Source organism: Tamandua tetradactyla, chromosome 3 (assembly GCF_023851605.1).
Source record: "Tamandua tetradactyla isolate mTamTet1 chromosome 3, mTamTet1.pri, whole genome shotgun sequence".
Classification (NCBI taxonomy): Eukaryota; Metazoa; Chordata; class Mammalia; order Pilosa; family Myrmecophagidae; genus Tamandua; species Tamandua tetradactyla.
The window spans coordinates 141,599,157-141,617,793 of NC_135329.1; the positions used below are offsets into that span (position 1 = coordinate 141,599,157).

Consider the following 18,637-nt stretch of genomic DNA (forward strand, 5'->3'; position numbering starts at 1 on the left):
GTGTTTTTCTTTTTCTGAATTGGTGCAAATGTTCTAAGAAATGATCATGGTGATGAGTATACAACTATGTGATGATATTATGAGTTATTGATTATATACCAAGAATGAAATGCTCATATGTTAAGAATGTCCATGTTTGTATGTTGTTACATTTAATAAAAAATAAAAATAAAAAGGTAGTTCTAAACAAACAAAAAATTCTAGCGCAATTTTTGGGTTTAAAGACCTTTTAACACCAATTGTGTCCTCAGAAGCTCAAATTAAATATATTACAGACAAGTGTTTGTCTTTCTTTGATTTCTATTAATGTTCTTATCCATTATAGTACCTATCAAATTACTGGCTTCCACAGAATAAACCTAGAAGTAACTTTTGATACAGTATTCATGTTTAGTTCTGTATATATAAGGAGAAGGAACCCAGTCAGTTAGGGTCAGGTGCAGCTGTATGACACAAAGGAGAAACCCAAAGTAGCACAGTAGCTTAAATAAGGTAGTTTATTTTTCTTTCAGGTGAAATACACATACCAGGTCCTTCTGTTTTACAGCACGAGCGTCCTTAAGATGTGGTTTTCATCTAAATGTTCCAAGGTGATTGCTAGAATTCCAGCCATCACAATCTTGTTTTAGGCAGGCTAGAAAGTTGGATGAGGAAGTTCATTCTCTCTTTTAAAAGGCAATCTTAGAGGTTACACACAAAATTTATGCATGTATCTCTACCTAAAATTCTTCCTTCCTGTGGATCTCTAAGATTTAAAACCTAAAATCATCACCTTTTCAGTGAGGATCAGTTACTCAGGGTTGTATCATTTTTGTTGTTTTTGTTTCTTCCTCCACCCCTATGTCATTAAGAACTTAGCAGTTCTGTTTTCTACCGTACGGCATAGGATACATATTCTTCAGGGTTATCTGGAACATCTGGTATTGGTGATTATAGACTATCTTCCACTTCCAGGATCCCATAAGCAGGGTCTGTGAAAGAGATCGAAGGATGCTTATTATTTCCTATTCATTTTTAGAAAGAAAATGTTTCAACTTTGTTTTCGTATAAATCAAAGCTTAAAAAAATAACTTTTTAAATTTTAAAATATTTCAAACATCTATAACAGTAGAGAACAGAGTTTATTGAGGCCCCTTTGTATCATTTACCCGTCAGGTATAAACTCATGCCAATCTTGTTTTATTTGATACCCTCAGCTATTCCTTTCTCTCTTCCACCCTGGGTTATTTTGAAGCAAATCCCAGTCATCATATCATTTTGTTCACATGGTCTTCTTTATGTATTTCTAAAAGATGAGGATTCTTTCTGTAAACATAATGAGGATACTATTGGTACATTTTAAAAATAGATAATTATTCCTTAATATCATTAAATATCCAGTCAGTGTTCTGATTTCCCTAGTTGATTCTTATAAATAATTTCTTACAGTTGGTTTCTTTGAATTAAGTCCAAACAAGGGCCATACGTTGCATTTGGTTCTTTTTGTTTGTACTTACCAGGCAAATTCTATAATTTGCATCATTCTGTTAAAACATTCAGTTAAGAGATGCAACACTTCCTTTTCTTGACTTTGATGACACCATCCTTTCTCAGTACTCCTCCTATCTCTTTTTCTATTCATTTTCAGGTCCCTTTTATTCACCTATCCCTCTTCCTCTTTAAATTGTTCCTCAGTTTCTTTCTCCTTCTTTTTCCATTTTATCTCTTTTCTCTCCCATAATTTCAGCTGTACTTATTCTCTGGTGATTTGCAAATCTCTAGTTCTAGACTACCAATCTCTGATGAGCCCTAGACTGAAATTCTTATACATACCTTAGACTCAACATATATAAAATTGAGTTCATCTTCTTCCCATGCAAACCTACTCCTTTTCCTCAAGTCAATGCTACTACCATCTACCTATGTACAATAAGAGCATACCATCTCCAAACATCTCCCATATCCTATAATTTCTATCATATAAATATTTTTCAAATTTGATCCATAAAAACAAAATAAAAAATATAAAGGCAAACCAAATATCTTTGCATACCGCATCCAGACAAGTAGCCTCTAGTTTGCACTCTTTGGTATTGAACATGAAGATTACTTTTCCAGCTTCATCTCTCAAAAATACTTCCTTGCATTCTAGTTACACAGGACAATTGATAGTTCTTATAAATCTCAGACCTTTTTCTGTGCCCTTGTACAAACTGCTTCCTTTGTCTGGAATCCCCTCTTCCTTACCTCATCCCATCCCAAACCATTGCTGTCACTATAGTTAATTTTTCTTAGTCGTTTAAAACTACGTCTCTTGCTTGGGTCAAGGGCCTTTATATATTTATTTTTTCCTGGGCCCTCCAGTAGTCAAGATTAGTTCTCCTGTTTTCTGTAGTTATCGGTCTCTCTCTTCTTCCAAACTGTAAATTCTCAGTATCTATATCCTAGCATGTTTAGTATGTAGGTGATAGGACATTTTTGGTGTAAGTGGTAGAAACCTATTTGGAGCTAGCTTATAAGCATAAAGTGATGGTGGTGGTGGGGGGGGGGAAGTGTTTATGCACTGGGCTCATATGAGCACATTGAGAGAAGTAGGGGGTAGTTTTAGGGATGACCAGAACCAGGGCCTCAGGTGTTGTCAGGGTTCTTTCCATCTTGGGTCTCTCATTCTCCCTGTGGTTCACTTCACTGAGCTTCATGAGATTTGATCTCCTATAGACTGGGATCATACCTCTAGAACTTCAGGCTCACATCCTTATAGTTTTTGCTTGCTTCTGGTTAGAAAAATCCCAGAGAAGTACTCAGAGTGACTCAGCTTATGTCAAGTCCCCACCCCTAATTAATCCACATGTATACAAGGCAGCACATAAACGCACAGATGAACTCCATTAAAAAAATCAGGAGTATTTTTCTTAGGAAGTCACTTTGAAAGTTTCATCTGACTAATAAAGATATTAGCCAGGCCAAGAGGAGGGGAAGAGCGTGCCGGTTTGTACAGAGACCCAGTGAAATGATGCTGTTTTAATTTGTCAGTCTGCTATAACAAATATCACACAGTAAGGTGGCTTAAATAATGGGAATTTATTGGCATATGGTTTTGAGGCTGAGAGAATACCATACCCACTTCATGGTATTTGTTTTAGCAGCTTTGAAAATATATAGTTTGAAATGAATGTCCTTGGTAGACATTTCACGTATGTTATAACTTTTTCCTGGGGGAATTAAGGGTATCTTGTGTGAATTCCCTGGAGGAAACTGGAATTTCCTCTGGAATTTTTAACCCCGGAGTCTTTCCTTTTTTCTGATTTTACTTTGTATCCTTTTGCTGTCACGAGTACAAATATATGCTGAGCCTTGTGAGTCCTCCTAGGGAATCATCAAACCTGGGAATTCTTGGGGAACCCTGACACAACCACTTAGACTGGGATTATAGGACAGAATAAGAAAGGGCAATAACCCAGTCCAGGGTAGTGGAATTGACTTGAGAAGTATTGAAAAAGTAGAGTTGACAGGACTTGGAAATTGTTTGAATATGGGGCAAAAGAAACAGGAAAGTATCAAGGATGCCTACAAGTTCCTGACTTCAGCAAGTGATTAAAGGATAGTAACCATTTACTGGGACAGCAGCATAATATAGTATAAGGGATATTGTATCTGATGTAAAATGATCTATATAGATTCAAGTTTGACGTGGTTTATTATTAGTTGTGTTATATCAAGCACATTTTTCTAAGACTCAGTTACCCAATTGAGACTATTATGAGGATTGCATAAATCATTTGATGAAATTTTCTGTTATCAGGCATATATAAATATTAACTGTGATTACTATGTTTTTGCTTATCAAGTATCTTGAATGTGCAAGAAGCTGCCAGATATTTTGCATACTGTTACTTTTTTTTCTGTATTGTTACAGTTTTCATTGAATTCTGAAACCCAGTGTGAGAATGCCTAAAATAGCAGCAGTTCGTTTTTTAGTTGTTGTTGTTGTTTTACTTTGTAAGAGCTATTTCATGGTCTTTGGATATAAATGGAGTGTTAATTTTAAACACTCAAGCTCAGACTTTCTTATTGAGGAAGGAATAACCAGTAAGAGAATTTACCAGGTATACACAGCTATTTTAAAGTTGAGTGGTATCAGCACTCTGGTCTTCAAGGCAGAGCACACTTGCTACAATAAAATACCTCTCATTTACATATTCTGTGGGTGAAAAGAGGACCTTTGCTTTTATAATTTCGGATCTATTTGGGTGACAAATGTAATGGCATATAATCTCATTTTGTTAATTACTTTAGTGTTGAACAAACACCAGTTATATGTATAAGAAAAAGCATTTTTGTGAAAATAAATCTAAGTATAAAATATCTAAATTCCAAACAAGTAATGATGTTCTCTTTATCTTAAAGACCACTTCACCTGCATTGTGAAGGTGCTTTTTACACTACTGTATACACAGGCTCTTGCAGCACTTTCAATTAAATGCAGTGAAGAAGACAGGTCAACATGGAAACACATGGGAGCTCTCAAAAAGGTTAGTCTCTTATGTAAATTTGTGATTTAGTAGTTTGGTGAACTCATGTAAGTTGGGATCTGAATGAATGAGATTAAATGTTTGAAAGACAAAATGAGTTATTAATGGTATTTTAGTTGGAACCAGGAACACCTGCAGTCTAAAAAATGTTAAAAATGTTTTCCTTGTACAAGGAGGCCTTCTACATCTATCTCTAAACCTTGGCCTTTATCCCTTCATTTCGGACAATTCTGTTTTGCCTTCCTTGCAAATCTTAAAGTTAGAGAAGTTATAAAAATTGTGTTGACACAATGAGCAGGTAATAAAATGTCTGCAAACTTACCTATTTTACTTACTTCTGTCTTTTTTTCTCCTTGTTCCTGTCCCCAATCTCAGTCCAAAGGGGCCTTTCAATTCGCCACTTTAAAATTTGAAAAATCGTAGTCTTTTCTTAATTATTTATCTTTAAATGCTACTTTTTTTCCATGTTCGAATATATAAGTTCTGGACAGGCCATGGTGGATCACCAGGCAGAGTTCTCACCTGCCATGCTAGAGACCCGGGTTCAATTTCCGGTGTCTGCCCATGCGAAGAAACAGAGAATATATAAGTTCTTAGCAAATTCGAAGGAGTTATTTTTTGAATTAAAATTATGAAAACAATTTAGAAAAATTGTGCAAAGGTTAGTTAAATGTAAGTATTTTTTAATCACGTGAGAACAAATGGGATACAATAGAACCAAAGAACTAGCTATCTCTTGGCTTAGAGACAGGTAAAAGATGAAAATTATTTCAATGTTATTTGGGGAGAGTAGTAGGAAAAAATAACAGATATAGTATAAATTGAGCTTTTTGAGGTCTCATAGAGTCTTAAAGAGTTTTGAAACCTCACTGAAAACTTTGTTAAAATCACATCTATATGTATCAAAGGTCAGAGAACCAATAAATACATGAAATATATTTGATATAGCCTTCGCTTTTATCGCTAGTTCACTCCCACATCACAAAGGTAAAGAATATTTTCTTCATATATTCTGAATATTAAACTCTTATCAGATATATGATTTCCAAATATTTTCTCCCATTCTGTTATAATTCTGTTATATTTTAATTTGTGGATAATGTCCTTGATGCATGCAAATTTTAAATTTTGATGAAATTGTTTTTTTTTTTTCTCTTACTAGTATTTTTTTGGTGTTACATCTTGAAAACATTTTTTGTTAAATCTAATCTGGTCTAGGGTAATAAAAATATAGGTACCATAAACTTTTTGAAGGGGTATTAGAGTTAATTTGGTAATGAGGTTTTGTTTTGTTTTGCTGAGGAGTGGGACCAGAATATATGAAAGGGTCTATTACCCCCCAAAATTTCTAAGTACTATAATTCATGACAAAGCATTCTATCCAATTCAGACTCTTGCATTTCTCAATCTTGATTCCTTCTATATTTAACCTGCATACCTTTGCCACCTCTCCCATAGGATTCTTCTGGTCTTAATTCTGAATCTTTCATCCATGTTCCCAGAAAGACTTACTTAAGTTTCACAAGAATATGATTTCGTTTATTCAGAGATTGCTGACATATAATGTTTTTTAAGACTTATGTATGTGTGAAATGAAGACATTTTCCTATCCTATCTAATTCTCTGCTGGTGGAGAGTTTTCAATACAAAGCAGTGAAGATTATATTGCATATTACTTTCTGACCTGCTATAGTACCTGCCATATGTAAAAGAAGTGCTCAGAATGTATTTGAGAGTGATGATTTAAAAGCTGTTATCACTCAATGACTTGTTTGGGTGATCTGAGCATAAAGTATTATTTCTTAAAATGCTTTTCTGTTGTTATACTCTGTAAATCTTTTATTCAAAAGAATATACTGAGTTTAGAAAGGTTTTAGGAAACATTGTATATTTTCTAAACCTTAAATAGGTCACCTTGATTAATAAGTAGCAAGTCCATGTGGTTTATATTTTGTTTTGAGTTTTTTACAGTTTGAGCTTAACTGAACTCTGCCTATTTAAGAGTTTATTTTGATTAAATCATTTTAAAATAGAGTGTGTTCCTGTTTTGATTTTCAGTGAGATATCGATTCTTGCTAGTTAAATAACTTACAGGTCATCGTATTTGACAAGTGAGCATCATGTTAATTAATTGGACCAACAATGAAGGTGAAACCTAAAATGTAAGGAAAACAGTTACAGAGTTAGTGATATTTTTTATAGTTTAGAATTAGGAAATGATAACACTACATGGCTGAGTGAATGTGGCAGATAGCTGATATGTAATGTAAAAATAATGCACAGAATTTATTTTTAAAAGAGACATATCCAGGCGCATTCCAAGTCATAAATTCTAGTATTACAGAAGTAAATTTATCAACTAGTCAGCAGATATTTATTGTTCAGATTTTTGTTAAACAAAGAATATGCGGAAAATACAAAGTGTTAATACCTGACATTTTGGAGCATACAATCTATTTGAAGATAGCACAATAGCATGTGTGAAACAATGAAGAACTATAGACTAAATGTCATTAAATAGCAAACTCTCGACCAGATTATAAGTGTTTTAAAAGTTTAGGACACAATTATATTCCATGATGTTTAGTTTACTCAATTCTTATTTTTTAATATTTTAAAATATAGTTAATGATTAGAATAAACAACATCATAGAAAAGTTATTACTTTATCCAGTTTATATTCTACTGAAATTTCCAACAACCTCTAATATCTCAGTGAATGTAAAAAGAGATATATCACTTTATGTGTAAAGATTTTATTGAAATAAATTTGAATTTATAAATATCTATTATTTTTCCTTTCTTATAAAAATTGGTATAACATGTAGTCGTTAAGCGTGATTAACTTGTAGGCTGTTATTTAATGTAGCTTTCTGTACATTATATAATATATGCTCTCCTATTTTATTTTTACATTAAATTGTTTAATAAATTCTCTTAAAGGAATTTGAGGAAATTGAAAAAGAAAAAAGTGTAGTCCATATTTTCTTCTGTTCTGTGCATATATAATTTATAACACTACAATCATATATTCTTTTTTGTATTCTTCTGATATAAGCATCTTTCATATATCTCAAATTTCATATTTAGTGACTATAAAAATATTCTCTTGCTGGTGTACCATGATTTAGATATGCTTTCGTTGGTTGTTTAAATTTTTCACTGTTATAAGGATGTAATGAATGTTTCGTGCATATAGCTATTTTTTTCTTTTGGATCATTTCCTTAGGAAGAATTCCCAGGAATGGGAATTACTGGGTCAAAAGGTATGCTTTACTTATGTTTATTTACATATACATTATGTTATTTATATGCTGTTTTTAAAAAGAAATATTGGAATAGTTTTGACCAATTGTCCAATTTCATTGTGAGTCAAGATGTTTACTCTTTTATGCAAATTTTTTTTGCATGCTTGAAAAGTAATGCAATCACAGTTATACTCCACTCTTTAAAAAGTGTTCTTTATAATGTAAAATTTTGGTAATTTTGAATGACTGATGGTTATTCTAACATCTTGATTTTTTTCCAGAATACATGTGAGGCTGAAAAGTCTTATGATGTACTATTGAGCTTTGTGATAAGTGAACTATCTAAAGGAAAGTTATATCATGAAGAAGGAAACCAGGAATGTGCAATGGTATGCTTTCTCCAAGATTGGATGTAGTAGTTATTTAGTAAAAAATATTTAGATTTTGTTGCCATCTTGAATATAATTTTTAAGCTACATCTATTATAGATTGAATTATTCAAATTTAATTTTTTAACTTTAGGTTAACCCTATTGCTTGGTCTCCTGAATCCATGGAAAAATACCTACAGGACTTCTGCTTGCCTTTCCTAAGAATCACCAGCCTTCTCCAGCATCATCTTTTTGGGGAAGATTTACCTAGCTGCCAGGTATAATTTGGGGTAGACAGTAGGGAGCCTTGTTTTTACAATAAGCTAATTTTTTTCAAGATAAATTGTCATAAAAATATGTTAATCTATCTCAAAGGAATTAATATTTAGAATACTTTCTATTGTTGTGTTTGTGTTTGTTAAATCCACCCATTTTTATAATTTTACTAGTATTGGCTATTGGGGTAGTTTTAATTAGATTAGTGATAATATATGCCCAATAATTGAACAGGATCATAGTATTCAGTCAGTTGGTATTTCTATCACTAGTCATCATCTGCTTTTAATATTTTTTCAAGTTATGTTGTTCAGAAAGCTGGTTGTTTGGAGATATGGTGGCATTATATAACTTTATAACAGCAAATTGTTCAATTTATAACCAATTGCATTAAAACTTGGATGAATTAATCACTGTTGGTTTAATCTATTTTCGTAAATCTGTAGGTCAATGCGAATAGGCAAGAAAGTGACAGGGTAAGAAACTAAAAAGTTGTAAACCAAATTATGCTTATAGGAAAATGATCCCAACATTACCTGCCATTTGTTTCCCAGGAATTTGATGTGGGAATCAAGACATTTATCATATTTCCAGTCTTTGAAGCCTTAAGCTTGTCATATTTAAAGGCTGTAGTCTGTGGTTCTATGTATTCATATCACCTTATGGCTTATTTTGCCATTTATTTTTATTGGAAGGCATTTTTCTCCCATTAGTTGGAAAGTACCTGGAAACAGAAGCTATTGTACTGGGCATTGAAGGTTGTTTTGGGGTTTAGGTTACAGTGATACCAGGAATGGAGCTCCATGTGTATTCTTGGTCCGAAGAAGACACACATTCTTGTTGCATGTGTGTAAAGGATGCATGAAAAGGAACTGTACAACATAGTGTCAGAATGATAGATATAGGTGAACTTGTAGTAGATCTTGAATTTCACGTGAAGGAATTTGGACCATTGAAAAATGTTAGACAAAACTGTGACTTGCTTCAAATTTTATTTCAGAAGAAAAACCCTCATTCTAGAATGACAGATTGTGATGTGTGAAAAACGGAGGGACTAGAAAGAGAAAGATCAATTTGGGAAGGACATATTGGAAACAGAAGATAAACATAGATTATGGCAATGTCAGAGTAGAATAGACAGGAACTGATGGCTAGTTCAACATGTGGAGTCAGAGGAGCAGGAAAAAGAGTCTACTTGAGTTTTGAACCTGAGAGACTTGAACTTTTGTGATACAGTTAATAGAAGGAAGAAAATACAGAGGTTTGTGGGGAATGGAATGAAAACATTTTGCATAGATTCAAGTTGAAGATTTGTACATTTAAGTGGATATATTCAGCTAAAGTGAGAAAAGTAGTATTAGAGCATTAGAAATTTGTTCTCTTTTTGTTTGGGTTTCTGTCATCTGTGTAATCTTTTCTTGTTTTTATATATGTAGTAAATATATGTATATATGTGAATATATCTATATAAAACAAGTAAGTGCATATCTATGTACATACATTTGTTTTATTACTTTTATTTGCCTACCAGCTTGCTTTTATACTTTATTTACTTTGACTTATTTTTTATTAATCAAGGTATATACAGATATAGTATTAAGCATACTTTAACTTTTATAGATTTGACATTTTCTTCATGTCATTTTCTTTCATTTAAATTATTCTGTTTCACTTATTGTTTTATAATTTTATCCAGAAAATGTTTAGTTAAAATTTATTCTTTTGTTCTCATAGATTCTAATTGCAAATCTACCGATTCAGTTTTTCCTTAATGTTTTCTTTTATATATCTCAAATTAACTCAGGAATCACTCATAGTCCTTTGTTTCAGATTGATGTGAAAGGATGAAACATTTATTTGTTGAAAGTTATGTACAAAGCAGTTTAAAATCTCCAGTTATTTACTAACCAGTTTATAAAATTGATTCTCATTTTATAATGAAGAAATTGAAGGATGAAGACGTCTCCAAGCTAATAAATCAGTTAGAGGTAGAATTTATCTCATTCACTTGCACAGTATTGATTAATTAGTCCCCTTCTTCTTTCTTTACCTTAAGTTTTCTTTTCTTTTTTGGGAGGAAGGATGGAGGTGCACAAAAATGGAGTTCAGTTGCTCGTATTCCTCAGCTCATGATACACCATAACCACAAGTCCATGCATAGCATCTCTGCTATTATCATTCCTCTTTGTTCCCTACATGATATCTTATCTACTACTTCTCAAAATGATGTGACTGCACTATAAACTGTGTATGGTGTTTAATTTGCTTAACTGGTATGTGCTGTGAATCTTGAATCATACTTACTTTTTTCTACTTAATATTATGCCATTTAGGCCTAATCATACAGCTCGAAATAATTCCTTATTGTTCCATGATGATATTCCATTGTATGTATATTCTGCATTTTATTTATTCCCCACTGATATGTATCTAGGCTGTCTCCAACTCTTTTATACCAGGGAAAAATAAATGCTGCAATAAATCTGTCATCTTGTACAATTTAATAGAAAGTTTCTCTGGGCTATATAAGCCTAGTTGTGGGATTGCTGGATCCATAGGCTATCTATACTGCCTGTTTGCTTTCCAGAATGGCTTCTCAAGGTTCACATTTCATCTGCATGCGTGAGGGTTCTTTTTTCCCTAGTGTCTTTACCAGCACTTTTTATTATCTAGTGTTCTCATATTTGCCAACCAGATAGATGCAAGCTATATGCTTATGATTAATTTAATTTTCATTTCTCTAATTATACATACAATTGATAATCTCTTCTTACTAGCCATTTAAATTTCCCCTCTGTATATTTCCTGTTCCTATTCTTTCATCATTTTAAAAAGTCAGGTTTGCTGTCATTTATCTTGTTACTGTTTTGTCTATTTTAATCATTACAAATATCTTTTCCCAGCCTTTTATTTATTTGGCTTTAGTGTCTTTTATGGGACAGAAATTTTTAATTTTAATGTTGTCAGATCTGTCAGATTTTTTCGTTAGAACTTGTGGATTTTGGACCTTATTTTAAAAATCTTTCTCCAGTCTGAGATTGTAAAGTTATTTCATATTTTCTTCAATTGCTTTCATAGTTTTACCTTCAATATGGGGTTAACTTGGGAGATTGGTATGAGGGAAATATTTATTTTCTCCAACTGACAAGGTGGTTTCCCAACTAATTATAAAGTAATCTTAAATATTTATGAAACCATCCAAATTTTTCTTACTGATTTTTGACGCAACCAAGTTTCTATATTCTGGACTCTGCTGTATTTTAACCTGTGCTAGTGGTCAACTGTTTTAAATTACTCTGGTTTTATTATAGGGCTTTATATATGGTAGGGTGAGTGTCCCTTCTTTTTTTTGTTCTAACATCTTTTTTTGCTAAATTCTTCTCAAAATTTTTTTTTCTGGTTAGCTATCTATGAACCTTTATTTCTATATTATAAATTTTATAATCTATCATATTTCCTTCAAAATCCTATGAGATTTTAGATGAGAGTTGCTTTGAATTTATAGTGTTAAGGCATTCTGTTTATAAACTTGGTTTTATATCTCTATTTATTCAGGTCTTCTTTTAATACTTGTAATAAAGCTTTAAAATTGCCATCTTAAAGTGTCCGTTCTTTATAAAGCTAATCCTAGATCTTTTATGGTTTGGGTTTCTAATTAAATAATATCTTATTTTCCATTACATTTTCTGATTGCTTCTTCCTGGAATAGAGGAGTACTGTTAACTTTTGTATGTTTTTGTGACTGGCCACTTACTAAACCCTCTAATAGTTTACCTATTGACTCTGATAGTTCTAATAGCTTAACCTATTGATTCTTTTAGATTTTCTCTATTCTTTGTTTTGTTTTTATTGTAAATGGAGTCATTTTAAAAATTATATTTTTCTAGTGTGTTGCCAAAATAGTAGACACCTATTTTGGTTTGCTAAACCTGCCAGAATGTGATATACCAGAAATAGATTGGGTGTTACAAAGGGGATTTATTCAGTTACAAGTTAAAATTCTAAGGCTGTGAAAATGTCCAAATTAAGGCACCAACAAGAGGATACCTTCTCAGAGAGAAGATACCTGGCACCTGGGGTTCCTCTGTCACATGGGAAGGCACATGACAACATCTACTGTCCTCTCTGGGCTTCTGATTTCAAATGGTTCTTTTAGCTCCTTTGAGTCCCTCTTTCTTCTCCCTGGGGCATTTTCTTTTCTTAGCTTCTGTTGGCTCTCTGGTAAAGGACTGCATCTTGAATGGGCACCTTGAATGGGCACAGTCACATCTTCATGTGAAACAATCTAATCTAAAGGTCTCACCCAACAATAGGTCTGCCCCCACAACTTGGATTAAAAGAACATAGGCTTTTCTGGGGCATGTAACAGATTCAAACCAGCACAATATCCAGTTGGGTTTTTAAACATTAATCTTATGAGTTTAACAATGACATTTTTTAATCAGACATATTTTTGTTAAGCATGGGAAATCAATCAAGAAAGTACCCAGTACATGATCTCACACAGTAAACTTGCTCTCCACAGTAACCTATTAGTCCTTCACAGTTTAGGTAAGCGTTTTAGTCCAGCACTATTAGGGCTCCTGTAGTAACCTCAATAGTTCCCTTATCTTTTCTTACTACTTAAACACATGTTCTCTCATTTGCCCTTTAAGCCTAGATATCTTAACACAGGGATTTCAGGTACTTTTTGAATTTCACAGCATTGTTTATAAAGTAGTATCTGTATGTGCATTTTTCTTGGGAAAAAATAGTTATCAGATTCTCACAGGGCCTATGATTATCCCTCTTCAAAAGTTGAAAGCCATCTCTCCAAAATAGCTCCTTTAGCTCTTGTTCTCTTTCTAATCTGTCACAATATTGTCCTGATAATAATAATAATGATAGCTAATCCTGATTTAAGTGCTTTGCATATAAACTCATTAAAACATCAAACTAACAGTGAGGTACCTGTTATTATCATCACATTACAGATAAGGGGACAGGCACTGAGAGAAAAGTAATTTACCCAAGCTTCACAGCTAGTGAGTAAGTAAAACATCTAAGATTTGAACTCATTTAGTCTGGGTGATGAATTTGCACTAATAACATTAAGAGCTGTGCTGTGCCTTGCCTTCACAAAACGTTTTTTGAGCAGTTAATTTCCTTCTGGTATTGTTTATTAGTCTATGAAAAAAACTATACTCTTGTATGTGTGTCCCTTTGATCTCAATATGACTATCAATACACCTCCTTTAGAAGTTTATTTTCATCTAATAATATGGTGAATGAGTTGCTGATAGTTGAATGGATATACTGGAAAAGCAAAAACTTAAAAACATCTCAAATGCCCATCAGTGAGAAACTGGTTAAATAAATTTTGGTTTATACATACAATGGAATACTGTACAGGAAAGAAAAGAATAGGAAGTTTTCTATGTGCTGATATGGAAGGATGTCAAAAATATATTAAGTAACTAAAGACAAAGTGTGCAGATGTAGAACAGCTTATATAATAAGCTACCTCTTACTGTGTAAATTAACTACAGATGGGGAAAACTTATGATATTATATTAGTTGTTTATGTATAAGATAACTATGGGAAGATACAAAAAAATTATGGCCAGTGCTTTCCTGTGGTAGTAGGTTTGAGATTGGATAGAATGGGAACAGGAATGGGAGAGAGACTTTTTAATGATACCTTTTTGTACTTTCTAGGTTTAAGGTGGTAAAAATATTTTAGTGCAACAAATTTATGAAAAAGTAAAATGTATTTTAATATGTAATGTATTTACATTTTTCAAAATTCAGAAAGTACAAAAATGTATTCTATGAAAAAAATCTCCTTCCCCTTTCCCTAGCCACCAAGTTGCTGTTGATTTTCTTTGTATTATAGCAGAGGAATTTTATGCATGCACAAACAATTAAATGTATGGGGGATATAAATTATTTTCTTTTAGGCCCCCCCCCTTTTTTTCTGCACATTTATTCTGTAACTTGCATTTTTTTCACCTAAGAGTTTATCTTGGAGGTCATTTCATATTCAATACATGAAAACGTTCTTCATTTTGTTTTACAAGTTCAGAGTATTTCATTGTATGATATGTCAGGATATACTGATTCAGTGCCCTCTTAATAAATATTTTGGTTATTTTCGAGCCTTTGTATATATATGTCTTCACTATGTTATTTTGCATGTTTTTAATTCTATTTGTAGAATAACTTATTAGAAATGACTTTTCTGTATCAGCAGTTATGTACATTTGTAATTTTAATAGTTAAAATTAAATTGCTGATCATTGATTATTGTATCAATTTACATTATCACGAGTAATGTATGAGAATTTCCATATGGTGTGGGCTTGCTTAGTGTGATATCAAACTGTTTGATCTTTGCCAGTCTAATAGTAAAAGTTTTAATTTGCATTTCTCCTGAGTAAAAGTGAGTTTTTTGCATATATAGGAGCCATTTGTATTTTTTTTACAATGACCCACTTGTTATGTAATGCTTCTTAAAAGTAATGAGAAAATGAAAATAATTAGAAAAACAAATTCTTTTTGGCCTTAAATAGTATCTCATGAGTTTTCCTTTCTTTAGAGCCACTTTGCTCTATTTTGTCCATGTCACATGACAGGAAATACTGGGAAATTTTTCTTTTTTTTTTTTCTTTTATCATAATTTTTTTCTCAGTTAGGTTCCTCTCATTTTATTGACCCATATTTGGACTGAAAGTCTGCTTCATAGAAAAGACCAAGTAATCTTTAATATCCTATAAATTCCAGAAAAAAAAAAGATGTGTTTATCTACATCCTTTTTTAATTTTAGGAGTTTTGGATTTCCTATCATAAAGAAGGTGAAAAAAAAGTTGCTGTTTTTCTGTTGTCAGTAGTTCCCTTCTTCCAAAGTTATTTTTATGCTTTACTTTTGAAAATAAATGTTCTCTTTCAATAGAGCAGTGCAAGATGGTGGCTTAGTGAAGTGTGAAATTTAGCTCATCCTCCAGGGCAGCTATTAAATAGCCAGGAACAGTACAGAACAACTTCTGGGGCTACGTCAGTGACCAGACATACACTGTACACCTGTCTGGACAAGCTGGATGGGGTGAGACCCCATACAGAACTATAAGTCCCCCAAGCTGTGGAAGCTGGTGCCCCTCCCCGACAGGCACAGTGGGCTGTTTCCCCCAAGGGAACCTACAATGATAGATTTGAAGAGATTCAAATCTACAATGATAGATTTGAAGAGACAAAAGAAAATATTAGTGAACTAGAGGCCTAGACATCTGAAAACCAACACACAAAATATAGGAAAAAGAATGTAAAAATAAGAAGAGGTTCTCAGGGAATTGAATGACAACATGAAGCACACAAATATACATTTTGTGGATGTCCCAAAAGGAGAAGAGAAGGGAAAAGGAGGAGAAAGACTAATGGAGGAAATAATCACTGAAAATTTCTCATCTCTTATGAAAGACATAAAATTACAAATCTAAGTGTAGTGTACCCCAAACAGAATAGACCTAAACAGACATATGCCAAGACAACTACTAATTAGACGGTCAGATGTCAAAGAGAAAGAGAGAATTTTGAAAGCAGCAAGAAAAACCAATCCATCACATACAAGGGAAGCCTAAAAAGACTGTGTGGATTTCTCAGCAGAAACCGTGGAGGTGAGAAGGCAGTGGTATGATATATTTAAGATTCTAAAAGAGAAAAACTGCCAACCAAGTATTCTATATCCAGCAAAATTGTCCTTCAAAAATGAGGGGAAGATTAAAACATTTTCAAACAAATAATCACCAAGAGAATTTGACCAAGAAACTGGCTCTGCAAGAAATACTAAAGGGAGTACTACAGGCAGATAGGAAAAGGCAGGAGCGAGAGGTCTGGAGAAGAGTGTAGAAATGAAGATTATCAGTAAAAGTAAAAATTAGAAAAAATTAGATATGACATATAAAATCCAAAAGGCGAAATGGTAGAAGAAAGTATGCTTTTACAGTAATAACAGTAAATGTTAATGGTTTAAATTTCCTAATCAAAAGACAGACTGTCAGAATGGATTAAAAGACAGGACCCCATCTATATGCTATCTACAGGAGACTTATTTTAGACCCAAGGACAAAAATAGGTTGAAAGTGAAAGGTTGGGAAAAAGATACTTCATGCAAACAACAATCAGAAAAGAGCAGGAGTAGCTATACTAATATCTGACAAATTAGACTTCAAATGTAAAACAAGTAAAAGAGACAAAGAAAGACACTATATATTAATACAAGGAACAATTCAACAAGAAGATATAACAATTGTAAAATTTATGCACTGAACCAGAGTGCTCCAAAATACATGAGGCAAATACTGATAGCTCTGAAGGGAGAAACAAACACCTCTATTGTAATAGTTGAAAACTTCAATTCCCTGATCTCATCAATGGATAGAACATCTAGACAGAGAATCAGTAAAGAAACAGAGAATTTGAATAATGCAATAAGTGCACTAGGCTTACAGACATTAACAGAATATTATACTCCACAGGATACACATTTTTCTTAAGTGCTCATGGATCATTCTTAAGGATAGACCATATGCTAGGTCACAAAGCAAGTCTCAATAAATTTTAAAAGATTGAAATCAACAAAACACTTTCTCAAATCGTAATGAAATGAAGTTGGAAGTCAATAATAGGCAGAGGGCCAGAAAATTCACAAATATGTGGAGGTTGGCTAACCAGTCGGTCAAGGAAGAAATTGCAATACAAATCAGTAAATATCTTGAGGTAAATGAAAACATAGCATATCAAAACACAACACAGAAATGGCAGTGCTAAGAGAAAAAATGTATTGCCTTAAAAATCTATATTAAAAAAGAAGAAAGAGCAAGAATCAAGGAGTTAACTGTTACTCGGAAGAACTAGAGAAAGAACAGTCGCCTCCTAGCTGACTGCAAATGTAATCAGCAACAGATGAGGTTCATGTACCATTGGCTCATGTCCACAGTAACAGAACTAGGTACCTCCATCTGGCCAAGTTGACATCTGAACCTAACTACCACAGAAGCCAACATTTCCGTCATACCAAAACCCGACAAAGATACTACAAGAAAAGAAAATTACAGACCAGTCTCTCTGATGAATATAGATGCAAAAATCCTCAACAAATTACTTGCAAATTGAATCCAACAGAACATTAAAAGAATTATACTCCATGACCATTTTTTTTTTTTTTCCAGGTTTGCAAAGATGGTTCAGTATAAGAAAATCAACTAATGTAATATGCCATATCAATAAATCAAAGCAGAAAAGCCACATGATCATCTCAATTGATGCAGGAAAGGCATCTGATGAAGTTTCAGCATCCTTTCTTGATGAAAACACTTCAAAGGAATAGAAGGGAACTTCCTCAACATGATAAAGGGAATATATGAAAAACCCACAGTTAACATCATCCTCAATGGGGAAAGACTGAAAGCTTTTTCCCTAAGATCAGGAACAAGACAAGGGTGTCCACTGTTACCATTGTTATCCAGCATTGTGCTAGAAGCTCTCGTCAGAACAATTAGACAAGAAAAAGAAATAAAAAAGCATCCAAACTGAAAAGGAAGAAGTGAAACTCTCACTGTTTGTAGATGATATGATATACTATATTCTGAAAATCCCCCCAAAATCCACAGCAAAGGTATTAGAGTTAATAATTGAATACAGCAAAGTGGCAGCTTACAAAATCAACACCCCAAAATCAGTAGTGTTTCTATACACTAGTAATGAGCAATCTGATAAGAAAATCGTGGGGAAAAAAATCCATTTACAATAGCAACCAAAAGAATCAAATATTTAGGAATAAATTTAATTAAGGATACAAAAAGACCTATATATAGGAAACTATAAGAAATTGCTCAAAGAAATCATGGAAGACCTAAATAAATGAAAGGGCATATTGTGTTCATGGATTGGAAGGCTAAATATAGTTAAGATATCAATTCTACTCAATTGATTTATAGATTCAGTGCAACACCACTTAAAATCCCAAAAACTTGGGTGGGCCACGGTGGTTCAGCAGGCAAGAATGCTTGCCTGCCATGCCAGAGGACCCGGTCGATTCAATTCCCGGTGCCTGCTCATGTTAACAACAACAAAAAAAAAATCCCCAAAACTTACTTTGCAGAAATAGAAAAACCAATAACCAAATTTATTTGGAAAGGCAGGATGCCCCAAATAACTAAAATACCTTGAGAAAGAAAAATGAAGTGGGATATCTCATA

At 33.0% G+C, this 18,637-nt stretch overlaps 1 protein-coding gene across 7 annotated transcripts in view; it reads left to right on the top strand.

Annotated features, from left to right (window-relative positions):
* Window positions 1-18,637, top strand: part of UBR3 (ubiquitin protein ligase E3 component n-recognin 3) — a 296,599-nt gene that overhangs the window by 251,896 nt on the left and 26,066 nt on the right. For all 7 annotated transcript variants that reach the window (XM_077154105.1, XM_077154106.1, XM_077154107.1 and 4 more), the window contains 3 exons: window positions 4,387-4,511; window positions 8,041-8,148; window positions 8,282-8,407. In XM_077154105.1, the coding sequence (XP_077010220.1) occupies window positions 4,387-4,511; window positions 8,041-8,148; window positions 8,282-8,407 (359 nt within the window). The remainder of the gene's footprint in view (window positions 1-4,386; window positions 4,512-8,040; window positions 8,149-8,281; window positions 8,408-18,637) is intronic.